The 26,240-nt window shown below is 46.8% G+C and overlaps 1 protein-coding gene across 8 annotated transcripts in view; it reads left to right on the forward strand.

Annotated features, from left to right (window-relative positions):
• The first annotated feature begins 5,263 nt into the window (after nt 1–5,263).
• LOC120499811 (solute carrier family 23 member 1-like) overlaps nt 5,264–26,240 on the forward strand; it is a 31,878-nt gene continuing 10,901 nt past the window's right edge. For 2 of the 8 annotated variants that reach the window (XM_039703967.1, XM_039703968.1), the window contains exons 1-4: nt 7,611–7,867; nt 20,591–20,740; nt 22,036–22,193; nt 25,238–25,397. In XM_039703967.1, the coding sequence (XP_039559901.1) occupies nt 7,733–7,867; nt 20,591–20,740; nt 22,036–22,193; nt 25,238–25,397 (603 nt within the window). In that variant the 5' untranslated portion in view covers nt 7,611–7,732. Of the gene's footprint in view, nt 5,453–5,616; nt 5,780–7,610; nt 7,868–16,293; nt 16,887–20,590; nt 20,741–22,035; nt 22,194–25,237; nt 25,398–26,240 lie in introns of those variants that run through there. The other 6 variants (XM_039703973.1, XM_039703970.1, XM_039703969.1 and 3 more) reach the window with 6 other exon arrangements.

Genomic DNA, 26,240 nt, shown 5'->3' on the forward strand with positions numbered 1-26,240 from the left:
CCTGAGATGCTCATGTAATCACAAACATTGAAGATGTTGGATTTTAGGGAAAATGGAGGATGGTTTTGGCTTTGTGGTTTTGTTTGTTCTGTTCTAGTTTGGAGTTTTTTGTAGTTTGGTAGAGTTGTCATGCTGCTGTGGAGATTTCTGGCTTTTTTTTCTTCTGGTGAGAGAGAAATGGTCATGCATCAGTTTCCATCCTTATGCTTGTAAGGAAGTTTAGATAAATACACTTGAAAAGCTTGTGATACCTGGGTGCTTATTGTTCATCCCTCTCCTCGGAACGTGTGGAAGTTGCAGACGAGCTTGGCACTAGTGTTGGTCTCTAGCACAGAGAAATCTAGCATGGCAGGTCTTGCATTGCTTGGGGCTAATTCCCTCTGGGGAAAGCTGTTGTGCTGGGGTAAAAACTCTCTGCTCAGAACTGAGGTGTGTCAAGAAACTGAGAGGTGGCAGGCAGAGCGCTTGAAGGGTTGGTTGAGGGGCTGGAATTGTCACGGGCTGACTTGAAGGGCTTGTAGGTACTTCTAATGTCTTGAGGGAGATGACCTCTCCTCCAGTCCAGCTGGAGTTCTCAGTGTGGCCAGAGCATGTACTGTAAAGTGATGTTTGGCATGAAGCTGGGCTTTGAGTGGTTTTGCTTTACATCTCCAGTAGTGTGTGGCTGCATGGCCAGCTGTGGAAGTACTTTACACGTCACTGGTGTATGGTCATGTTTGACCTGAATGCAGATACAGGAAATGAAAGAGCTTGCGCTCCTTCCTCTTTGCCAAATCTCAGAATTTTTTTCCTTTTTGGGAATGTTCAGCTGATAGCCATGCCTAAAGATTCATAGGTTTTTCATATATTGTAGATTTTTAAGATACAGTTGTATGGTTTCTAGTACTTTTCCTGCCCTCATGTTTTAGAACAATAAGCTAAACCTTTTGAACACATTCTTGAAATTCTGTTTAGTCGTATTCTTGAAAAGAGAACTTCTGACATTGTCTTGTTTTCTATCAGAACTTGAGACATAACAAGAAATAGGGTAAAGAAGCCCCTGGACCAACTCCAAGGGGGTGACCTAAGGGTGGGTTACTGGGGCCGCTGACCTCCTAGTGGATGTACCTGCTAGATATACTGAGTAATTGCACTTACAAAAATTGTAGGAATCCTTCATCACAGGTGCATATACAGCCATATCTGTGCACCCAAAAGCTTTAATTGAAGAATTGCTTTTTATCTTACCACTCTTAATATTTGAAAAGTTTTTGTATTTTGATTCCAGGCAGCAATAGGAAGGAGCTCTTGAGTTCTCTTAATAGTTGAGTCCATAAATAAAGCTTCTAAAGAGTAAAAAGGTGAAGTATCATCATAGCTTTGCTTTGCAATGTAAGAAAAGGCATAGCCTCAGGACGCTGTGATCTACATGCAAGAGTATTGTTAATGAGCGAGGTGTTCATCTTCCCTACTTTCTGGGTTTTTCCTTTGTCCCAGACATACTGCAGTTATGTTTCTGTGGCAAATTGAGGGCTCTTCAGATGGAAATGGCCATACGCAGTTGTTGCCATACAAGTTCAGAGAGCTGGAGGGACTTGTGGCGCTCAGAATTGCTGCATTGTGAGGGTTTGAGGTGAGTTGGGTGACCTGGCAGCTGGAGATTTTATACTGGCTTTACTGACGAAAAGTACTGGTCTGGGGTGGTCTGATGCAGTGACTTAGGTGTGGAAGTCATTTGAACAGAGGTGGTATCACTGCAGAGGAAAACAGTACAAAAAAGTCCTTTTTAATCTAAAATCTGTAGGAGAGTGATCTGCCTAATATCTGATGGTCAGGAGGATCCATCTCCTGCAACACAGGTGAATCTTTCAGTGGGACAGAGGCATCACATAGTTACTGTTGTTGTCTCCTGTGAAATCCTGCTAGATTGCTATTTCTTCTTCCCAGTCCTGAGACTTAAAATCGACAAATAATGTGTGTGTTTGAGGTGCATGGAGAGAGAATGAGACTTGCTCAGCTCTTTACTCTTCTTACCAGCACTTAAAATGTTACTCTAGAAAGTTTGTACCGCCAGAAGGTGGCCATTATTTTCAAGCTTACAATGAATGTGTTTTTAGAATTTCATGTCTTTAGCATTTGGATGTTGCAGGTCCCAGCATTAATCTTGGCCAGATCTCCAGAGAATCTGAGACTGCTAAACAGTCATGGGAGGCTGGTACACCAACCTTCACTGGAGAATTTAAAGTTGTGACCAAAACTTGTTTAGCTCTTTCAAAATAAGCATGCAGGCTGAGGTTTACAGTGTGGAGTCTGAAGCTTAAAATCCTGTTTAAAAAAAAGAACCAACTGGGAGTGCTTTGTTCAGACACTCAGCAGAAAGCTACTGCTTGTGAGGTTTGCCTGGGGCAGAATGAGCAATGAGCTGGCCTTGCAGCTATCTCCATCCCTCTTCAGATGGTTTCCCTCAGTTCCAAGGTTCAGCTCTCTGCAGGATATTGAATGTATATAATTTAAATTTTTTTTAAAAAGGTGATATACGTGGTTCAGTGAATGCTGGCTCCAGCAGGAACCTCTGTGTAACATGGCAAGGATGCATAGGATTATAGTCTAAGAGGTTTTCTTCTTCCAGGTTACAAATTACTTAAAGCTTCTATATAGTTGCCTTCCTCTCTCCTCCTCGTTTGGTAAATAAATGCAAACTGTGCTTCTTGTTGCCTCACTGATGGTGTTTTCCTGAGTTGAAGCTGAGTGTGGCTCTTCACACTTTCACTCAGTTCTTGCTGTGCTGGTCCAAGGAGCTGAGGCAAAGACTAAAGGACAGATAGGGATACTTGTAGTAAAGCTGACTTCCTGCCCTTAACCCATATTTATTTTCTTGGTTTCTGCTACTTGAGATGACTTTTGAGGAAGACCTGGCTGTGTGCTCTTCCTTGCTGGAGAAATTTGGCTAAGACAATGATTTGGGATCAAAGAGTTTTGTTAGGAAGCTGAGCTTTGCATACATGCATTAAAAAAAAAAGTCAGGAAAATGTTACTCCAAGGAAACTTTTGAATTTTGTCAAGTAAATAATTTTTAAAATATCAATTGCATGAAATGCTTGTTTCAAGTTGACAGTTTTCTCTGTACGAAAAACTACTGTGTCAATTTTTTACTGAAAATGCCAGCTTTTTGTCATGACACTTCATGTGAAGTTGCTGACAAATCGGCAACTTTCTGGACATGTTTGGCAAAAGATTTTTATATCTGCAATGTGCATCATTTCAGTTTATAGTGAAAGCAGGTGTCAATCTCTAATATTATGTAGCCAAAAATGACACGTTTGGTTTTAAAGCCTCACTCAGATCCAAAGAACAAACTGAGTCCCAAATGTATTTTTGAACAAAAATCTCTTTGGAGAGAGAGAAGATTGCAGTGAGGTTTTTTGGATTCATTAAAACATAACAAAGGAGAGGAACAGAGGAAGACATAGATAGGAAAAGTCTCATTCCTATCCTATTCAATTTTTCTTTTGAACAGTTTACCTTGAAACAGGATTATTCCCCTCCCTGTGCATTAGACTTGGCTGGAAGAAGAGAGAGGAAAAGCTAAGAAGGAAAGGTAAGGAAGAGAAAGGTAAGGTTAGGATGTGAGCTGAAGGGAAGCTCAGAGCAGATCTTTCCCTGTCCTTTCTAAGGCATCAGTTGCCTTAAGAGAATGAAAGATTTTTCTTCCTTCTCGTGCAGTTGCTGGTAAATGGCCACTGTCAACATCATCATCTTCCAGGGATCTGTAAAAGTTTATCACCCGCTTCCAGACTTCCCATAGCTTGGTCATGTGAAAAAAGAAGTGACATAGGAGGTGAAATTGGAATAGATTCCTTTATTATTAGAAATAGAAAAAAACTGTGTCCCTCGCCTTCATTCCAGGGAAAAGTGGCAGTGGTATCCACATCTACCATCAAACCTCCTCTTATCACAAGGAAGTGCTAAATTGCATCTTTTTAAGACATCTTTCCTTGAAATGTGATGCAGATGTTGACAGAAATGAAGTCAGCAGACTAAAACTCCCAGCCTTTGTAGCCCGACTGTATGGGTATCACGTTGGATCCTTGAGCCAGCAGGGCTTGCTGGGGTGCTCGTTCTTATTGCCAGCGCCATGCATGGTTCTGGGGGCTGCCAGCCCCTCCTCTAACACCGCAGCACCTCCTGAAACACCAACAGTGTCTCTCTGCAGACCTGATGCCACAGTCCTCACCGAGCCCCGTGTGTGCCCAGAGTGCCTTGGGCATAGCTGTGTCCTGGGGTGCAAACAGGGTGAGGTGTTTGCTGCCTGGCCAGGCTCTGCATATGCTCCTGGAACACGCCCCTGGACTTCCACCCAGGAGATGTTGGATAGAAATATAGTGTCATTGCTTTCTGAATGCAATTGATGGTGCTTAAGTTAGCTCTTTGGGTCCTGCTATGAGTCCTGATACATGTGATTTGAATTTCCAGTGCTGGAGAGAAGAGATGGAGAATCCCCAAGAGGTTTGTTGGGTTTTGGGTTGGGGTGGTTGTTTTTTTCTTTCCTTTTTGCTTTCTTTTTTTTTTTTTTTTCTTTCAGAGGGGGTGTTGTTTGTTTTCAGATGTGCTAGGTTCTTTGTGTTAAAGATAAATCCATGTTTTCCCCTTGACTGGCTAGCTTTTGCACTCTTGCCAATACATCTTCCAAGTTGAAGATTGTCCATATAGAAGTGGGGGGATATGGTGACTTCTGAATGCCAACAAAAAAACCCTTAAGTCTCCATCTATATTCAACTGCAATTAATTGTAAATGCTTCCAGATATCTAATGTTATTCTTTGTTCCTGGTAACTGTTTACACTTTCAGCCTTTAAAAGAGCCCTAAACAGAAAAGCAGACTCACGTTCAAAACTTAGAAGTCTACCCATAGACTTCAGGTTAAGCTGGGGCTGCTCAGACCTGACTTTCATCAATGATCAATTAAGAAGTTTATAACCCAGAAACTCCTGTTTGAAATGTGCACTGCTGGGCAGGGGAGGGAAATAAAAGGATTATATTAAAAATTGTCTTTCAGCATGAAGTGTCAGGTTTTCTCCATCTGAAAACCCAGGTGCAGTCATTACCTCTTCTGAAATGCTTTCCTGAGCTCAAGGAGTTAACAGCGTTAAAAGGGGGGGAAAAAAAAAAAGAAGAAAAAAAAAAAAGGAAGCGGAATGGCAGTTTAAATTCTCAAGCCGGCGTTCCAAACTTGCTGCAGAGCCTGTGTTGCTGCAGGCCCGCGCGGCAGAGGGGCAGGCGCGGGTCTCTGGCCGCGGGCAGGAGGCCGGGCGGGTCTCTGGCCGCGGGCAGGTGGCCGGGCGGGCCGCGGGCCGGGGCGGGGCCGGCCGGCAGCACCGGCTGGAGCAGCGCCTGAGCCTCGCAGCGCCATCTTTCCAAGGGCACCTTCGGCTGCTGGGATGGGCTGCTGGAAAAGGCAAGCGGGACAGGACATGGTAAGCAGCCTGCAGCGTGCCCAGGTGATGCTGAGGCGGGGCAAAGGGAAGCCCTGAGCCTCCGGCTTCCCTCCCCTTGGAACAGAGCGGGTGCAAGGGTTTCACTGCTGTGGAGGGCACGTCAGAGGGTGAAGCAGGGGACTGACTGCTCAGCTCTTTTACAGCTGGCTGCTGCTGCCTCCGGCCAGGCTGGGAGCAGCTCTCGGCCCTGTGTGAGGAGCTTGGGAGGGCAGCGGCAGGGAGTGGTGCTGAAGCGTACCTTTGGAAAGCCAGGTTATTGCAGCCTGCGAATGCGCCTGGGAACACGGAGCTGGAGACGGCCGAGAGGTGGTAATCGCGCCGGTGGTAGTGCTTGAGTCTTCCGAAAGCATTCCTGCGCCTCTCGGCGGTGGAGGGGTCGCGCCTCCGTCCTCTGACTTTCCTTCTCTGCTGCTGCTGCTGCCTGCGGGCGGTGAGAGAGAGATGCTCATGCAGGTGCTTGCTTGGTGCTCAGTGCTCTGACTTTTATTTGCTCGCACATGGGAAGATCTGTATGTTTGCATCCTAAGGCACCGCTGTCACCCAGTGGTTTTTACCCTGTTCCGCTGTTCCCAGAGGAAAGGACTGGTGCTGTTTCAGCCCTGCAGAACAGGGTTGCAGCACCTAGGGAAGAGCAGGCCTGTGGGGAGAGGTAGGCTGGTGCCTGTTGAAAGACTGAGATGCTCTCTCTTGCTTGCAGGGATTTTTGTTTCTGCTTGCGCACTTCTGATAAAGAGTTAGGCTCTTGGTTAAGGTGTATTCCTAGGCTGCATGGTCCCTGTTACTGTAATCCTTTGCCCGGGATACAAAAAAGGCCTCGCTGGACTGTAGGTGTATGCCAGGAAAACTGGGCAGTGCTGCTGCAGAGATGATTCTCTGTGACTGTGGTCCTGCTACCTCTGTTTGTCCAGTCCTGCTTCCCACCATGACTGTTCTCCCAGCTATTTCCAGAGAAGAGTGCTCCTCCTTTCCCTCCACAGCCCTGGGCTATGTGCAGACAGTTGCACTGAACTTAGCCTCAGAAAAGTGATACTCCTATTAACCAGCCTCCAGGTACTGTCTGTTCCCTTCTTCCTCTGATAGTGGGGAGCTTTTTGTAGATCACCAAGCTAACAGAATCATAGAACAATTGAGGTTGGAAGTGACCTTTCAAGTGACCCCACTGCAATGAGCAGTGACACCTTCAACTACATCAACTTGCTCAGAGCTCCATCCAATCTGATCTTGAATATTTTCAGGGATGGGGCATCTGTAGCCTCTTGGGACAAATCGTTCCAGTGTTTTACCACCCTCATAATATAATCCATTTTCCTTATATTCAACCTTTGCCAGTCCTCTTTCACCTTAAAATAATTGCCCCTTATTCTATCATAACACACCCTTCTAAAAAAGCTTGTACCCCTCTTTCTTGTAGGGTCTCATCAAGTACTACAAGACTGCTGTAAGATCTTCCTGGAGCCTTTGCTGCTCCCTGAATGCCAACTCTCACAGCCTTTCTCGCAGAAGTGCTCCAGCCCTCTGATTGTCTTTGTGGCCTCCTCTGGGCCTTACTCAAACAGGTCCATGTCTTTCTTACTTTAGGGACCCCAGAGCTGAATGCTCTGCAAGTGGGGTCTCACCAGAGTAGAGCAGAGGGGTAGAATCCCCTGTCTCACCCTGCTTTGGATGCAGCCCAGGATACAATTGGCTTTCTGGGCTGTGAGTGCCATTGCTGGGTCATGTCCAGCCCCTCATCCACCTGCACCTCCAAGTCCTTCTCAGCAGGGCTGCTCTCGATCTGTTCATCCCTAGGCTGCATTAATACCTGGGGTTGCCCTGACCCAGGCACTGCACCTTGCACTTGGTCTTGTTAAATCTCCTGAGGTTTCCATGGCCTCACTTCTTGAGCTTGTCCAGGTCCCTCTGTATGGCATCCCATTCCTCAGACATGTTACGGGAGCTGCAATCATCATCAGCAGCATCCCCGCTGATGGAAACCCCTTCCACAGTCAAGCATACCTTGGCTTTGGAGCAGTGGTTTAACTTTTCTGATGCCAGATAGTTGCAGATGTGTGAGCAGGAGGGCTGTGAAAGGGCACAAGTGGGTCTCGAGTGTCCCGAGTGGGCACAACCCGCGTGTCTCGGCAGGTGGCAGCAGCGACGCTCCTCGCTGCTGCCGAACCCACCCCGCCGCCCCCGCACCACCTCCGTACTCACCCCCCGCGGCTCTTGCTCGCCCTGTCGCGCCAGCAGCACACGGCGAAGGAGACGGACAGTGCCAGGATGACGGCTCCGCTCAGCAGCGAGGCGGCCACCGCGATGCGGGACCCGGTGCCCGAGGGCTGCGCGGCGGCTGCGGGCAAGGGCGGTGAGCGGCGCCGGGGAAAGGGACCCCCCTCACTCCCGGCCGCCTTGCAGGTAACCCCAGAGTGACGAACAGAGAATATTTGTTAATAACCTTTATAAAAGCTGATGGTGAATGTTGCTGATACCGCACCGGCTCAATGCACCAGAAAGTTGATGGAAAAAAACACCCCATATTAACACTTTTTTTTTTTTTCAGATAATTAATATAAAATAATCACACGGGGCAGGAAATATAAAGCATTTGATGTATCTTGTATAAAGCATAAGGGTAGCAGAAATTAAGCCCTAAAAATAGAAAGGAAAATGATTAAACAAGAAAAATAGGAAAAAGTTAAAATGTAATAAAGCTAAAAGTGGAGAAAAGTTTAAAAGGGAGAAAAGTTTAAAAGGAAAAAACGTTGAAAAATGTAAAAAAGAAAAATGTAAAAGGGCAAAAGGAAACAGCTAAAAACGGGGGGAAAAAAAGTTAAAATGTTAAAAGAAAAGTGAAAAAGTATTAAGGAGAGCCACTTGCAACTGGCACATGCTCAACATGCACCGGGTGACTGTGCAGTTCAGTTTTCCTCCTGCTGGGAAAGCTTTGGCAGTGCCCTGGGCTCCCTGTGCCTGGCACCAGGAGCCGGGTGTCAGCCGGTGCCAGGTTTTGACCCAGCCTGCTGACTTGAGCAGCAGCTGCTGGCACTGAGGGAGGCTCTGGCTCTGTGCTGAGCTGTTCTCAGGTGAATTCACCCGCTGGCAGCCCCTGCCTCCTGCAGCCCCTGAATCGCTGTTGCAGTGCTGCTGCTGCTGGGGCAGGCACTTGAGCGGTGCTGGCCGCGACCGACTGGGTCCAGCTGGACCTTCCTTGTCCCCGTTCGGGGTGGCCGGGTCACCCGCGCTCCTGCTGCCCTCGCTGCCTGGGTCGGAGCGAGGAAGCCCCCGTGGCAGGGCCGGCGGCTGCTCCTCCCCACCCGCGTTAGCGCTGCCCCCGAGCCCCCGGGGCCTGGATCCCGCCCCAGGGCTCCTTACCCTGGCACTGGGGAGGGGGGTGGCTCCAGGATGAGGTGCTGTCCTGGCGGAGGCAGGCGAGCCTCTCGCTGCCCACCAGCTGGTATCCCTCCTGGCACCAGTACACGAGCACCGAGCCCAAGGAGACGCCTGAGCCTCTGTCCACGTAGTAGTATCCATAGCGCGGCGGGGGCAGAGCTGTGCATGGCACTGGGGGAGAAGGGGACATGTTGAGCGTAGGTGGTGACAAACACCCCCCCAGTGATGCTGTCGAAAGGGCTGCTAGTCCCCTGTGTCACTCCTGTGTGACCTGCAAGCCTCTGGGATTTTTAATTTTTTTTAACGTGTGTGTGGGTTTTTTGCATGGTCCGAAGGAAACACATTAGAAAGTCTAGCAGCTTTATCTGGAAAATAAGTTTTTCAGTTGCCAACTCTCCAGTGTGAGCAGCTACTGAACAGCAGAAGTGAGACTGGAAAGGTGCAGGCTGGGGAGAGTATGCAGAAAGGAAAAGGAAGAGAAAGTTTTTTTAATAACACAGTATTCTGGGAGAATATTGTTGGTTGGAACTCAAACCAAAGAAATATTACTCTCTGCTACAGAGAGGCTTTTTTTTCATCCAAGCCTTTAATTTTTTAACTAGTTTGTAACTCACATCTATTCAGAGTTACCTAATTATCCTGCTTAGACCATCTTTTTTGCATTGCACTAATACCTAGGGAGAGCCAAAAGTTAGGTAGGCTCCAAAAAGAATGGCAGTCTGACACGTGCTTGCCAACTCCCCCACCTGGATATTCTACCATAAGGCAAAGAAACTGTGGTAGCAGGTATCATGGGTATCAATATCCTAAATTAAAGGAAAATACTCTGATCAGTTCTAATTTAACCAAGCTTAAAACCCGCAGGCAGAAATGTGCTTTATCTAGCTTAGGGGTAACTTTTGTGGAATTCCAAGTGGAATAGTAAAGCTAATGTGAGAGAAAGGTCTGGTTTCCCTCTGCTTTTACCGAGATGGTGTAGGCTTCTAGTCCACCAGATAAGAAACAAATCAGGCTGAGTAAGATCTTTATCTCATTTCAGCAGTGCTGTTAACAGGTAGTGCAGATGTCTGTATGAGTTAACTCAGCGGTGCCAGGGAGGCTGCTGAGTGTCTGGACTGGATCTTCTGTGTGATTACATTGTCCAGCACCGGCTGTTATGACCTTTGCCAATGGTCACCATGGTCTGGAGTATGACATGGGCTCACTGAGCTGCTGCCAGCCCCAGGTGGGTGGTCACCCCACAGCAGCTCTGAGACTGTATCTCACTCACTGGGAAATGGCATGTGCTTTGCCCTGGAAAGTGGATTAAAGAAAAATAATCACCCTCAGCAGCTGGAGATTATTTGTACTTTTTTTAAAAAAAAATCTCCGTTTCTTCCCAAGGGCTGCAGCTCAGCGTCTAGGGATAGGAATGTGTTCAGTGCACATCCCTTACCCTGAGCAGACAGCTGGTCCATCGTGACATGCATAGATGTTACCATGGAGGAGGACTTCACTCTCAAAGGAAAACATTAACTGTCGAGGTTCCTCCCTGTGCCTCCTGACTGCTTCTGGTGCAACACATCTCTCCCGTATCACAGAATCTGCTGTGGCCACCACACAAAGCCTTGTGGCCCCTGTGCATGCCCTGGGAGTGCCGCTGTGTCCGACGAGAAAAGCACCATCATGCCTTCATCCCCGCGTCCCTGTGCTCTTCCCCGTGTGTTCCTGCACCGAGGGGCCCCAGGCAGCCCGCAGAGGGAGAGGCAGGAGATCGCTCGTTTCAGTACCTGACATGTTGCTCTGCACATCGGTCCCGTTGGCAGCGTCTCTGGACAGCCCCTTTCTGACGTGTCCTGCACCGAGTGAGGCGGTCCCGGGCCCAGCAGCATCACTCCAGGCAAAGCTCAGGAAGCTCCAGGGCAGCAGGCAAAGGACGATGCATTTCCCGAGCCTCTGTCCCGTCATGGCTTGGGCAAACACAGCACCATTGGGTGCCCGGCCGTCCCGAGTGCCTGCAGTTTCCCTTTGCGTCTGAGCAGGAATCAGCTGGGCTCTTAGTGCATTAAGCCCCAAGCAGCAAAGCCAGCAGCCGCTCTTCCCCCGGCGCTTGCCTCTCCTGCGCGCCGGCACAAGCCCTGTGTCCCTGCTGCCAGCACTGCCAGCCCTGCTCTGGCCACTCGCCTCCAGAGCCCCTCGGAGAAGGAAAACAGGTGTGAGAAAGGGAGTGAGAAAGAGCAAACCCTTAGGATCCATCCTTTACAGCCATCTGCAGAGACTGGCTGTTAACAGCTCTCCAGGTGCTGGAGCTGCACATCAGGAGCCCTTCTCCTTCTCCTCCTCCTCACTTGCCAAAATCCATGCTTGAGCTCACTGCTGAGACTCTTACACTACAGACCCTCCTGTGCTCGTCTCTTCCTTCCTGCCAGAACCTAGGGCTGATTTTCTGTCAACAGCAGTGGAGTGGGATATGAGCCATGGGAATCAAAAGGGTTTCATAGCAGCAGTTCCACTGGCTTTGCCAGAATTGGAACTGGAGAGAAATCTGTTTTTCCTTTCCCTTTTCTCTGCTTGGCATCTCTCTGCCTGTCATTTCAGGCTCTGATGTTTTATAGGTGGAGGGGCTGTAGTAGCAATCCTCCTGGAATGTATGTTGCTCTTACCTACCCCACCTGCCTGGTCACTTTTGTGCACCCATGAAGAGAAAAGATGCTCCATGTTGCCTTGAGGGCTTGAGAGCCAGATGTTTTTGTGCAGGCAATGCCTTTGTGCCAGGGCTCTCCCCAGCAGCCAGTACAGCAGCTGTGTGACCAGCAGGACTTTGAGGTGACTTTTGGAGCATCCCCTGCTGTGTCTGTCTTCTCCCCTCCTTGCACTCCCTGGAGCTCCCCTGGCTCTGTGGGTCTCCTTTGCCCCTCCTGTACTGCATCCTTGCATGTCCTGGGACTTACTGCAGGTATAAGGGTTGGAGGCTGTTGTTCACTAATAGCATTGGCACAAATACAGCTTTGCATGGAGATGGGTCAGTTTTTGTTCATTTCTCTTTTTATATCTGTGGCCTTTATCTGTAGCCAGTGTGCTGGGCTGCTTATGGCTGCCCCAGTGGGTTCTGAGGGGGGCAGGAATGTTGCCTTGGATGTGTGAGCAGCTTCTATTTCTAAAACCCAGCAGTGGTCTTACCATCTTAGTGTGGTTTACTGTCGTGCATAAAGGAGAAATAAAAATGTCAGTCAGGATCAAGTTCTTGTCACATCCCATCCCAACACAGGGATATAGATGAGGGTGTCTGCTGAGTGGAGGTGAGTTGTGGGGCCAGGCAGTGGCTGGACCTTGCTTGCCTTCCTCCCCAGCACTGGAACCTGCTCTTGCTCCCACCTGGAGTAGTTCAGCAGTACTCTGACCCTCCTTGCACTTGCAGAGAGGTTTCTTGTTACCTCCATGAGAATTTGAATGTGGGAATGCCTTAATCCTGCTCTGTTTGTCCATCCATCTCTCAGCCTTTTTTTTTGTTTTTTGGGTTTTTTTTTTGTTTTTTTGTTTTGGCTGGGTTGGTGTTTCTGGGCTTCCCTCCAAGGGATTTGATTCCTTAGGAAAACTGTTTCAACCTCCCATGCCTCATAATGATCTTGCTCAGAAACTACTTTCATTTCTTCTCTTTTCTGGTTAATCCTTCTTAAGCAGTGACCTTTCTTTGGCTCCCCCTGGAGAGCAGACCAAGGAGGTATGTTCCTCCCTGTCTCAGTGAATATTGCTATATTGCTGGTTTCTTGGTCTTTTTTTTCTTTTTTCTTTTTTTTTTCCTTTTTTTTCTTTCTTTTTTTTTTCTTTTTCTTTTCTCCGACTGCAGGGATTTTGCTGTTTGCTCGTGCAGTAAAGGTAAAAGTTTTGATGCAGGACTGTGTGCCAGTGTAATGCTGATGGCAGAGGAGCCTGCCTTGGGACATGCCCTGGGTGCAAACCCCATTGTCTCCTGGAAGCTGGAGCGCAGGCAGCCCCCTGGGCTCTGGGGATACATCACTCTGGACAGGACCGACCCTGAAGTGGTCCCTCTGTTGAGCCTGAGCCTGGGATCTGTTCACCTTCTCCTGCCGCGGCTTGCGAGCTGGTCCCTCTGCTGCCGGACTGTGGACAGTGGGAAGAGCCTGGGGCAGTGCCCCTCCCTGCTGCTGGGTGCATCCAGATGTGCAATAGCTGTGAGCTGAGGACATGCCAAAAGCATGGTCTTCAGCCCGGGGTCAGCAGGAGTCTGGCTTGTCACGCATGCCAGGGAATGACCAGGCTCAGCAAAACCCCCGTGACACAATAACCACGTTTGTTCTCAAAATGCTGAGTTGGTGACATGGATTAACTCTTTGCTAATGCTCTTAAGAGCTAGCCTGCGGCTGAGGGAGATAAAGGAGTTTATTATTTCAAAATCAATATCCTGCTGGAGTGGGATTTCAGTGCTGTTCCCAGTTCCTGCTTTCCAGAGGCAGACATCTGCATCGAGCTGGGCACCAGAGCAGGGCACCAGAGCAGGGCATCAGGTTGTTCCTGCAGGGAGTGCAGCTTCCTCCAGGGCTCAGGAGAGGAGCATGTTCATGCCCCAGGTCAGTCCTTTCCTACTGAGGAAGGCTAAGAGGAAGGAGGAGCTAGAGGGGAAGCCACGGGGCTGCAGCTCTCCTAGCTCCGCACTCTTGGCTGGTGTTGCCCACCTTTGCTGTATATTCCCTGTGGATGACCTTCTTCAAGGGCTGCTTCTCCATCACAGCAGCCTGCAAGGCAACGCTCAACTGATGGTTTTCAAAGCTGACTCAAGTGTCTCTTGTGTTTGCACTCAGATCTCCCTGCTGGCTGGTGGGGATGCACTGAGGAGAAAAGCTTTCATGAACCAGAGGCATTTCTCCCTCCTTCTCTTGCACCCCTTTGAACCTTTTAAATCTTCCATCTGCAAAAGTGTCCCTCTCCCACACTCCCACTACTGAATTCTGAACTACAGAGAAGTTGTGGATGCCCAGAGAAATTGTGAATGCTCTGTTCCAGGAGGTGTTCAAGGCTGGATTGCATGGGGTTTGAAGCAGCCTGATCTAGTAAAAGGTGTCTCTGTCCATGGCAGGGGGCTTGGAACTAGGTGACATTTAAGGTCCCTTCCAACTCAATGATTCAGTGAACACACAGGTACTAATTTCAAGTCAGAGACTGTGGGCAATCCTCTTTGCTTGCAGAAGGTTTTGTAGACAGTACATAGAGGTGTTTTGTAACTAAATTAGTAATTGCAAGTCACTTGCTTAGTTCTCTTGCTAGTCCATCCTTCATGCAAACCAAACAGGGCTAGAGCTGTGGAAGAACAAGGTGTTTTTCAGAAGGATGATTGCGGTATTTGCTGTTTTGTTGGGTTTTTTTGCACAGTCTCCATGACATGCCTCTTCTATACTGCACTGCTTTTATTTCATAGCCCAGAGTTCCCTTTAAACACACCTTTGTTCAACCCCAGTAGCTGGGATTCGGTGCCACAGGTTTGTGAGAGCACTGTGGATGAACCTGCTCTCTCAGCAAGGGGCTTGGCACACCTCAGCAAGTCTGCACCTCCCCGGGTTTGATGTGCACAGCCCTGCATGGAGGGATGCCTCTCATTCAGCTTTAGACATCTTCACCTGTGCCAGTCCCTCTTGGTTTATCATTTGGGAAAGAATATGGTGCTAATAACACCAGGGCTGTGGGTTCAAGCTCTGTATGGGCCATTTACTTAAGAGCTGGACTAGGTGATGCCTGTGGGTCCCTTCTAATTCAGAATATTTTGTGAATCTATCCTATTTGGGACTCCAATTTTAAGGTGCACTGGAAGTTTTGGAGGTAGTCACTGAAGGCAAAGGGAGCTCCTGTATCAGTGCTTGCATTGCAGAGGCATAAAGTTTGAGTTATGCTTCTCTCAGGGGCATAAACTGAGCCAGCCTTTACTGTCATGAGCAGCTGGCCAGGTCACTTGACTGACAGCAAGAGATATGCCAGACACACAAGTCTAAAGCAATCTGTATTGTATTTTTTTGTTTTCTTTCCTAAAACATTGTGAATAACTTGAAAAGGTGTGTACCTTCCAATTTATACTTAAAAGTCGTTTGTATAATTGACTGTCATCAATAATCAGTAGTTCACAGCACTGCTGTTCAAACATGCATTTTTGCTAATTGAATAATACCTTGTTCTGAAAAAAACTCACAATTCAGTAATTTATTGATAATCTTGTTATATACACTTAAATATCCACATAAATGTTCATGTATACGTTATATATACAATATTTAAATATATACAGAGACTGCCTATTTTTCTTGCTTATTTCCAAAGGCAGGATATTCCAGGCTGGGGCATTTCACATGGACCTCATAAATTTCTGTTTTGACATATACATTGTGCTATTTCATAACCTTCATCTAGCTTCCAGATTATTAACCTTCTGTTGGCCAGAGGTTGGCATTGTTAAACTCTTCATTCCTAGCAGGCTTAGTGTTCAGGCTTTTGGCTCTGTGCTATGGCTTATCGTACTATGTACTATATTACTTATCACGTTTTATATTAAAGTCTACAGTCTTGGTACTCTAAAAAAGTGCATTTTTTGCACTGCATGGTTTCCCAGGTGAGGAAGCTGGCTTTCTGCCCAGCATTTTTTGAGGAAAAGGATTGTTGTTATTATTTTGTTCTTCTCATCCTATTCACTTAACACTTTTGTGTGGGCAGTTGTACATGCTAGTTTAGGTGACACAGATGTTGTTATGCACCCATGCCTTTTGGATGTTAAACAAGTTTAAGTTGTTTAAGAAGCTTTGGTTACTGAATACCTGGGTCTCATCTGAAAACAAGGTTATGGCAGGACTGAGGAGTCATTGAACAGATGCTGGGCTCAAATTAACAGGTAGGAGACTTTTTTTTATAAAAATAAAAAATTACTGAGAAGATAGACCAGCCCCAGAGGAATATTGTGCCATTCCAGTCTAGAACTAGATGATCTTTAAGGTCTCTTCCAAACCAGCCCATTTAATAGAGGGTACAGCAGCACGTCAGCTTGAGCTGGATGCCTTTGGAGAGGGACCATGAGTAAAGAACATGGGGAACTAAAAAAAGAGTTAGACTCAGGATAAATACTACAACTAAATAATCAGTGTATTGTCAATATTCTTCTCAGACTAAAGACAAAACACAGCACTGTACCAGTTACTAGGAAAATTAACTGTATTTCAGCCAAAAGCATATCTCTATGAAAGTCCACAGCTTGTGGCTCAAGGCTTCAGGAAGTCCAGCTGCTCATGCTAAGCAACTAAAGCTAAGCAAACAGTATTCTAAATCACACAGTATTACAACTATGACTCATTCTATTTCAAGTTTATTTAAGCTAAACAACAAATATATGTCAACACTAGGTCATTGGTTGCTGCCATAAATAAATTCACAGTAAAAGCTTCATACTTTTCAGGCTGTAATAGGAGTATCCTACAAGATGACAATGTTTGTATGTCAGCCAAAACATACAGTAGTTTGCATATAAGTTTGCATAAATGAAACTGTCTGGTAATTGAATGTCCCAAAGATGAAGACAAAGATCTTCAAACAGGCCCAACCCACACAAAAAAATGCAAGTTGCTGCTGAAGCAGTAATGAAGCAACAATTTCCAAGACTGTGTGGGATGCCTCTCTGATCCTCCAGCATCCTTACCTGTGGATGAAGTTTTTTTGTCAAGAGTTACTGATTCTCTCATTTCCAGGGAAGGGCTGCCTTCCAGATTGATTTGAATGCCAGTCCTCTAATCAGCTGGAGGAAAGGAGTCACTTATATAAGCCAAAGAAAAGGAAATACTTCTGCAATACAGCTCACATGAATAGCTAGGACTGAGCGCTGCTTGGCTCCTGAAATCCAGCTTCTGCATCTTCTCACCCCGTTTCTTTGGGGCTGTTTTGGCTGAAAGGAGTGGGAATTTGGGAGGCTTTCCTCTTCTGACTAGTTCTCTTTCAAAGCAGTCGGTGAAGGCAAGCAGAAGGCATGACACCCTCTTCAGACAAAGATCTCAACGGGCTAGGTAACCCCAGCTTTGCGGTGAGTCTGCTCTCTGAAGGGTCATTCTTGCATAAAGAGGTGCAAACCCTGTGGAAGGAGGAGAAGGGGAAAGCTGGGAGCTCAGGCTTTTGTCTCGGCTCTCACTGACAAGAATCTGAGGAATGATTTCCTCACTACAGTCCCTGCTGCTGCTGCAGGATCAGCATACTTTCTACTCTTTGGTAGCCTGTTAATTTCTGTTCCCTCCACTATTTCTAAAATTATAGTGTAGATGAATGGCAGTGCACGTGTATCTGTACTGAAAAACGGGTGAGCTTGTGGCTGTATTTCTGGATAAAGCACTTTATGTATTCATTAGAAAAATTTCAATAGAATTTTAGCCTAGTAAAGACTGTGTTTCTTTGTCCTTTGGACCTATTTCCAGTGAGGTGAATTGTTAGAAAGGTGGGCGAAGAAGGGATTTGGTTGTCAGCTGAGGAGGGCACCCTGTAGAATTACAGACGTGTAGTAAAAGCTGTAAATGATGTGCCAGTTCAGGGGTGTGTGGTACATTGAGAATGCTGCTAGCTATAACAGTAATGGGAAAGGTCCTGGGATATGACAGCCCTCTTCCTATCCCAAAGCAGGGATCACCACCATCAGAAACCAAAAACTTTGCTTATTTTCTGTCAACAGATGTGAAGGAGTGGGGTCCTGCAAACATCTTGCTACCTTGATACAGACCACCTGTCTGTGCTACCTTGGAGGAAGCATTTAACTTCCTTGTGTACAAGTCCCACATTTCTGGCATAGCTCTGGGTGAGCTTACTACGTGCAGTGGAGGTGCTGTGCCAGCTGTGGGCAAAGCCTCAGGGAAGTTCTCAGAGTCAGTCAGTTTTCTTTCATTATTTTTAACAGACCCTCCATTTTAACTTGTTCTGCCATAACACATATCAGACTTGTGAATTTTTATGGTTTGAATCACCCTAAAGAAGGTGTAAGACAAAGGTCTTTTACCTGTGGTTTGAGCAGTTCAGTTCCTGACTGATGCACTTATTTAAGATGTGATTGAGGGCTCTTGTGCTGTGTCTGGAGCCTGAGGGCACATGGAAGGTGTACTGGTCCCCTGGATTCATGGGAGCAGCTGGGCTCAGAACCCCCAACAGTGGTTTCCCTTCCCTGCTCCAGACTGCTCCTGCCTTGTCCTCTTGCCAGCATCTCAGCCTCACAGGCTGGCTGAGGTTGGAATGCATCTCTGGAGATCACCTTCTCCAAAGCCCTGCTCAAGCAGGGCTGTCCAGAGCCAGCTGCCTCAGGCTGTGTCTACACAGTTTTTAATATCTCTAAGCATGGAAAATCCACAACCTCTCTAGGCAACCTGTGCAGTGCTTGGTCACTCTGACAGTTTTTAATACCTCTAAGAATGGAAAATCCACAACCTCTCTAGGCAACCTGTGCAATGCTTGGTCACTCAGCAAAATATATTTTCAGATTTTAAGATGGTAACTCCTGCATTTCAGTTTGAGTCCAGTGCCTCTGCTCCTTTCTCATCCTGATATCTCCACTCCATCCTTTTCCTGATGAGCCCTGCTCACTCCCCTCCAGCTCCTGGGGAGGGTCAGGCTCTCATGTGATGATCATGCGGGGCTCTTACTGGCACAGGCTCTGCCTTCCTGGAATATGCCTCCTGGTTAATACAGGGGAAATTGCAGTGGAAAGAAAGGAGCTTACTGCTGTCTGCCTAGCTTAGCATTTGTCTACACATGGTGTTATTCAGGAGTAGTTGTCTCCAAATAACTCCATGCATGGGCAGTCTTAAGTACCTTGCTGTACATTTGTTAATCCATGGCTCAGGCTCTCTTATTCTGAAATGAAAATGTCTGCACAGGGAGTTATTAAGGAACTACTTTTGCTCTTGAAATTCATGCCTGAGTCCAGTTTGAATTAAGTCTGCCTTCACCTATCTATTTTGAAGTGTCTGTTATGCTCACAGTTTGCCTAGGCTGGATAAATACACTGTGTTTGTTAAAGAGGCTTCTCCATTGTAGGAATCCTGGAGGAGAGTCTTGGGCTTTAAGTTGATTAAGGTCATTTATTTGAGTGGTACTGTAGTAGAAACAGCTCAAGCTGAGTGCTGCTGGGGAGGGACCTTGAACAAAGAAATTCATAATTAATTCAATTATACCCTTACAACCTGAGTTCCCCACCCCTCACACAACAGTTCAATAACAATATTAGGGTCTGGGTCTTAGGGATTACATGGCCTGTTTTCAACTGCGTGACCTAAAATGGGACTTTGGAGATTCAGCCAAGAGAATGCAAACCTGGAGGTTTCAGGCAAATGATTTTGGTAATAATCTGCCACACCTGCAAAATTTACAACAGAATGCAACATTAATTTTACATCTCTGTTCCTGACCACAGCACTACCTGTTTGTCTCCATCAGTAGGCAGGCCAGGAGTGCTACTGCAGACACTTTGCTATTGTGTTGGGTATTTTGGTGTCTTGAGGCTCCTGCAGTACTTGGAAGATAAAACAAAAACAAAACAACAACAACAAAAACCCCAAAAAACCCCAACAAAAAAAGGGATTTCTTCTGCAGGACTTGGAGGATAAAAAAATCACCCAAAAAACCCCACCAAAAAAGTTTGGTGCAGACAAACTGATTAAGCTTCTCCAGACAGCAGGTTTCTGTCCCTACCTGATAGAGGAGGGCATCTCAGCCCAGAAAAGCCCTCTGCTGCCAGGATACTGAGGACTTGCTGGTTGGAGACAGGCCAATGAAACAAATGCTTTGGGATCTTAATTAGCTTTTGCATCTGGCTCTAAATGTTGTGGTTTCCCAGGCAGCCTCTTTCCACCCTATGTGTGTGTGTGCACAGGGGTCAGAGTGGGTTGGAAGGAGGCATGGACAACCAGGAGAATTTGCTCACCTTAAAAGCTGTGGCAAATGAAGCAAAGCACTACTTTGCTTTCCTTGGCAAAATGCATCTTTATATAAATAAACATTGAAAGGCATAGAGCTCCCTGGGAAGCCCTCGGGCTTCTGGCTGCCTGGGAGGGAGACCTGAGCCTCCCTGGGTAGCAGTTTCAGCCAGATCCTTTGGCATGGATGCTGGGATTTCCCATCTACTGGTGTCCCTGTATTTCACCCAGCTCCTCTGGAGGAACAGGGTTTTCTAGTAGGACAAAAGGGAGGTGTCTTTAGCAAGGCAGAATACTGGTAAAGGTGAGCATAAGGAGTCTGAAAGAGAAGACCCAGGAGATGAAATATAAAATGTGCTTCTACTCAGTAATTAGCGGCAGCCAGGTATTTTAGCATGTTTTATACAAAATACTGTTTGGGTGGAATTGTCAGGAGGTACAGAGACCAGAGGACAGTGCAGCTTTCACTGATAAGCCCACTGCGCACTCTTCCTTGCTTCTGGTTGCAGTTTCTTCATCCTTAACTAGATTTTAATGATATTTACTCACTTTGTCTGGATGTCCCTTTGAGATTGAGACACCGTCTAGTGTTTCTTCAGGCCTAGACACACCAGCACATACAAAAATTTTCCATATATGTTTTGTGCCTCTGTTTTAATTTCCCTTCCTTTGTTGTTTTTTGTTTGCTTGTTTGTTTTGGTTTTTTAAGTATCATATATTGTTGAAAGCTACACAGGGGGTATTCCTTCCAGACGTGGAGCGTGGCTGCAAGAGAGGTGGTTGCTGGACATCTACAAGGCCAGGCTTTGGCTAACAAAGTGTCTCTCCTGTTGTCCAGGGTAAACATGGGAGCCACTGCCATTCCTCACCAGATCGTGGTGCCTGGGGCCCAGAGGAGGGTGGAGGCTCTAGCCACAGTGGGACCAAGCTTGGCTACAGTGTCACAGATGTGCCTCCCTGGTATCTGTGCATCCTGCTGGGCATTCAGGTGAGATGGGAAGCAGGTGGAGGCTGGGAGTAGGTGAAAGTTACATGGCTGTTCAGCCAGTTAACTGGGGTGAAACCTGAATTTGGGAGTGTTTTACTTTCGCAGGGCTTGACTGGAGCTCTGAGGCTGGATCTTAGTGAGCTCAAGTCCTTTAGTTCACATCCTTAGCACTGACTATTATCATGACCACAGCTACATTACACTCTTGGAAGTGCAAATGGTCAGGCAGTGTCCTGGGGCTGGGGTCAAACAGTAAATAAGAACTTTTGGGTACCTTGGCTGAAGGCAGCCAAATGTGTAAGGGGTTTCTGAACTTCTGCCTTCCCATGGCAACAAAAACTCAGCAGCAGGCCACATCTGTTTTGGCTGGTGTCTGTGCCCAGGTGTGTTAAATGACCCAGTGCCACCAATGCCATGCTGGGTAGGCAGCCTGTGGGAAAAGAGACCTCAGAGTCTTAAGATAATGATGGACTGTGCTTGGAGGTTGGTGGAATTTTGTACTTTGTTTACTTAAAGGGAAATTTAGAGTGTATCAACCCAACACATCTGCATCATAATTTTAATAAAACATGCCTGTAATGAATAAAGTGTGTTTCTGAGTGCCACCAGTTTCTGAGTGCCACTGCAGTGCTGTGCTCCAAAGTGAGAGTGAACAACATAGGTTAATAGTGAAAACAAAAAGAGGTTTTAAAAATTGTTTTCAGATTTAGTCATTAACAACAGGTCATTGCAGAAATATGTCTGTGCCTCTTCTGACAAATACAATGCCCAATTCTTCCATTCTTTGGCACTCACTTTCTATAGTTATCCATAATTGTGCTGTGTGAGAAAAGCTACTAATGGCAAAAACCGTGTAGCTCCAATTTGCCAACTTTTTATGTCATCCTTTGTGGTGCAAATAAGATGGACTGAAATATTTGCATTCACTTTGCCTGATTGCTCTCTCCATGTACCTTGGGAGGTCTGCGGCTTCCTGGAAAAGTATGTCCAACAGCTTTGTGTGCAGATGCTGGGGATAAACTGGTCATGTCTGACAGTGGCCTGGGAAGTCCACAGCACTGCAAAAGGTCTTTGGACATGTAAAGGAGGAGACAGCTCAGTGGGTGCATTGCAATTCCTGTAGGTGCTTTGCAACAGCTCCTAACAGAGCATTAAGGCTGCCTAAAAAGAAGGAGAGAGAATGGGTAATGTTAGTATTGCCCAAGCACAGATCTGTGAGTTCTCTCAACAGCATGGTAATAACACAGAGCCAGTTCTGTGTCCTTCTTCACCCAGTCTTTCTCTGTGGCTCCTAGCACTTCTTGACAGCCATAGGAGGTCTTGTAGCCGTCCCGCTGATGCTCTCCAAAGGCCTTTGCCTCCAGCATGACCCACTGACCCAGAGCCACCTGATCAGCACCATCATCTTTGTCTCAGGAATTTGCACCCTGCTGCAAGTCCTCTTTGGAGTAAGGTAGGCTAAATGCAAGAGCTGAGAACATGAGCAATTACTGTGTGCTAGGCCACCACCCTGTTGAAGAGTTTACCAGTTATTTGTTACCCTTGGGCATCAGGGTCCATGCAAAGCACCCTGAAACTGCTGAGAGCTTTGCAGGCTTACCTTGCTGTTCCGAATTTTGCATCTCCTGATACTTCCTATACTTTTTGCTGGGCTTAAAAGGAATCTGTCCTCAAAATAATAGAGCATTGCAACATGCAGTAAAAGTACCTGCTTGTTCCTTACTCCAGGGATCTTCCAGCTGATGCAGGAGCCTTCTGATTTGGGCTCAGGGTCAAGAGAGCACAAATTCTACAGGAAACTCTAGAGATGAAGTCCATCTGCCACACTTAGGGACTCAGGGAAGAGTTCAGCAGCACATCCTCTTAGGTTGTGCCACTTCCCATGCTCAGGGATTTGTAGCATAAAAGGTAAATCCTTTGCTGATGAGCAGCTAGCAGTGAGATGATCATGGAGTTGCCATTCAGTACCCAGAAAAAGAAGTATTTAATGAGAGTACTGCAAGTACTCCCCCTTTCCAGAAAGATCCTGTATCTTTGCTGACCTTGAAAAATTTCTTCTATTCCCCTTGTCATAACTCTGGGCTGTCTCTCTCTTTCCACAGGCTGCTTTTTCCTCCAGTATGGCGGGAACCCGTGTTTTTTGCTTCAAAGACAAAAGTTATACATTCTTTGCCTTCTGAATCTGAGGGACTGTGGTTAATCACTGTCAACTGCCAGCTGCTCAAAATGTTTTTCCTCCTTCTGCTTCATTCACTACTGAAACTTTTCTGTCTCTCTTAGTCTTAGGAAGTGTCTGTAGACAAACTTCCTGAGGTGTGCTCCCCTTTTCCTGCATTGCTACAGGAGTAGTGGAGGAAGGAGGAGCACTTTGACCACAAAAAACAGAGAAACTGTGTTTCCAACTAAATTCAGGCTGGAGTGCATGACCATCGCTGCTGGTGCAATTCCGAGCTCTCCCAGGCACCCTCCAAACACCTTGGTGCATTTCTGAGAGCTGTAATATCCCCTGCTCTCTGTTAACTGGGGATTAAAGAGTAGCAGACAGCCTTTCTCTCCCGTGGATGAATAGCTAATTGAGGTACAACAGATCAAATTAAGTGGTAAGGAGTTGTTCCCATGGGATAAACTTGAATGGCTTTTGCCGTGCTGAGGGTGCAGTTGCCTTGTTGCTGACCCCAACAATAAAGCATGAGCAAATTCATGAAGCAATAGCCAAGGGAAAAGCTGACCCACTGCAACCTGCAACTCAGTCATGTTACACAGCATGAAAAAGCAGCAGTGGGTCCCAGACAGTTGCTGGAGACACTGTGAGGCTCCTGAGGGCAGACACAGGTCATTTGCCCTTATGGTGAGTCTTGCTTAGTAAATGCTTGGACATCATATACTTAATATCAACACACAGTATTGCCGTCCCTATTTCTGCAGCTTTCCCTCTTGCAAACCTCACAGGAAAGAGTTCAGTGTACCCCATGAGCATCACCTTGGCACCCTGTTTTCCTCTGAGCCTACCCATGGCAACACTGGCTGTGAAATATCTTAGGGACCAACACAACAGGAACTATAAATCTATTGTTGGACTCTAAGTCATGGCCCTGGGCCTTCTCTGTTTCTTTTGGTTTGTTTTTTGTGCCTTGCCCAGCAAAATTATTTCAAAGCTTTGACAGTGCTTCAGTTGTGCATGACTAGTATAAATATTTGGTTTAGGTGACAGAGACACGGTCTGTTACATCTACGCCATCTCTTGTTTAAAGAATGTTAGAAATTCCTCGGTTTCAGGGAAGCTGTGCCCTGCAAAAGCAGTCACCTGAATTGCTGTCCCATGGCTTTTCTGAACAGGTGCCATGAGAGCTCCTGGCACAAGGAAAGGTTGCTGTAGGGGTTTTCCCAGGGGTGCTTCCTAAAGGAAGGAAACAGAGGCACCTTGGACATTTCCCTTGGCTGTTTCAGGGATGTTGTCCCCACCCTCAGGCAGCTTAGGATTTTTCAAGCACAGTAGAGGAATGGTTAAAAATACTCCCACTGCATTGAGGGTTTTGAGGAGCCAATCAGGCCTTTTAGGTGTCTGTCTTCATTTCTTCATGCATAGAAAAAGAGGCTGGTGCAGCTCAAAGGAGCATTGCTGTGCTCTGTAAATCTCTGCATGAAGCCAGTGCTGAACTGCTCTGGAAATATAACCTCCTTGCTACTCTGAGGGATTCCCAGAGGGAGAGATACTCTAAGCCGGGAGACATGTGGTGTGGGGGGAGAACCAAGGTCTCATCCAGTCAGTGCCCACAGACCCCTCCATGCAGGTTTCCTTTCTAGTTTCAGTGGAAATGCAGAAGAGGAATTGGCATTAAAACCCAGTGTATTAAAAGCCAAGTCACCTTTTCTGTCACTCTCAGGATCATTGTGACATGGAGAGTAGCTAGTGCATGCCCTTGCGTGCATGAGCACCTTAAAAGCCAAGTCACCTTTTCTATCACTCTCAGACCGAGGATTGTTGTGACATGGAGAGTAGCTAGTGCATGCCCTTGCGTGCATGAGCACATTGTGAAGAAAACCAAAGCAGCCAAAGGAGAGAGAGGAAGCAACTGGATATTGGCAAGATTGACACTGAGCTTTTCTTCAGCATCTCACCATCTTTCTTCCTTGGTCTTCTTCCCTCCGCCAGATTTTTCCTACTCTGTGCAGGTCTGTGGTCTCATCAGCCATTAGAAGCACTACTTCTTCCTTAACATGGGGTAGCAGGGTTGACTGTAGCACTGATGTGTCCCTCCATTGGTGGGACATTTGAACCTCAGCTCTTACCCCATGTCAGTGCTCTTGCATGCAGTGGGCAGCAATTCCTCCCCATAGTCAGTGACAATGACCTGCCACAACAATTCAAAAGATACTGTCAGAGGCTATAGGCAGACTGATTTTTACAATTATTTTGCTTTCCTTTCTTTCCTCCCTTATAGAGCAGAGTTTCTAGCACTCTCACTTGTCATTTTTTCCCCTCTGCTTTCCTTCCAGGCTGCCTATTGTTCAAGGAGGGACTTTAACATTCCTGACCCCCACCTTGGCAATGCTGTCTCTCCCCAACTGGAAGTGCCCAGCCTGGACAAACAACGCCACCCTGGTGAATGCCTCTTCACCAGAATTCATCCAAGTCTGGCAGACACGGATGCGAGAGGTATGTTGCATTTTCAGCAGCACCTGCTCTGTGTTGGGGCTGTTTGCTTTCAGTAAAGTCCCTGACCATATCATGGCCACCACAGCTGGAGAAACTTCTATTCCCAATGAACCTTGGCCCTCAAGCTGTTACAGCTTTCTAAACATCTATTCTCTCAAAAAAGTAGGTGCTTCACTGCTGCTGAACAGGGGACATGCAGACCTCCTCAAGTGATTTATGGTCCCAGCAAAGTCTCCACTGGTCCAGTCAGATCCCTTCTCTATAAAGCATGGTTAGCCTAGAAGAAGAAAGGGAGGGAAAATATTTTCAAGGAAAGAACCTTGTCTAAGCACAGGAAACCTAGTAAAAAATGCAAGGCAAAACCTACTGTAAATATTAAGGAAAAGGACATTCTTGAGTAATCAGAAGGGAGCAGTTTAATTGCCTTATTCTACATCAATTGCCTTTATCAGAGCAAGTGACTAAATTTGCCTCTGTGGATCCATTTGTTGGTGGCATTCTTGGGTAATCAGAAGGGAGGAGAAAAGGTCAGGAGTTTCATTGCCTTATTCTACATCAATTGCCTTTATCAGAGCAAGTGACTAAATTTGCCTCTGTGGATCCATTTGTTGGTGTGTTTTCCAAACCTCTTGGGAATTTTTGAAAGCTCACCAGGGGTTTGCTGTGCAGCACAGGTTGCTCTCTGCTGATATACATAAATCTATCACAAGGGCACTGCTGACATCTCGTTTCAGCCTGGGTCATTCACCCAGCCCGTGTTTCTCTCCCCTTTGGAGGTGGGGAAAGGAAGGTGCTCAGCACCACAGAGGTTCCAGCTTGTCACCAGATCTGAGAAGGCAGAGA

This window comes from Passer montanus, unplaced genomic scaffold (genome assembly GCF_014805655.1).
Source record: "Passer montanus isolate IOZ18808 unplaced genomic scaffold, ASM1480565v1 scaffold17, whole genome shotgun sequence".
Taxonomy (NCBI): Eukaryota; Metazoa; Chordata; class Aves; order Passeriformes; family Passeridae; genus Passer; species Passer montanus.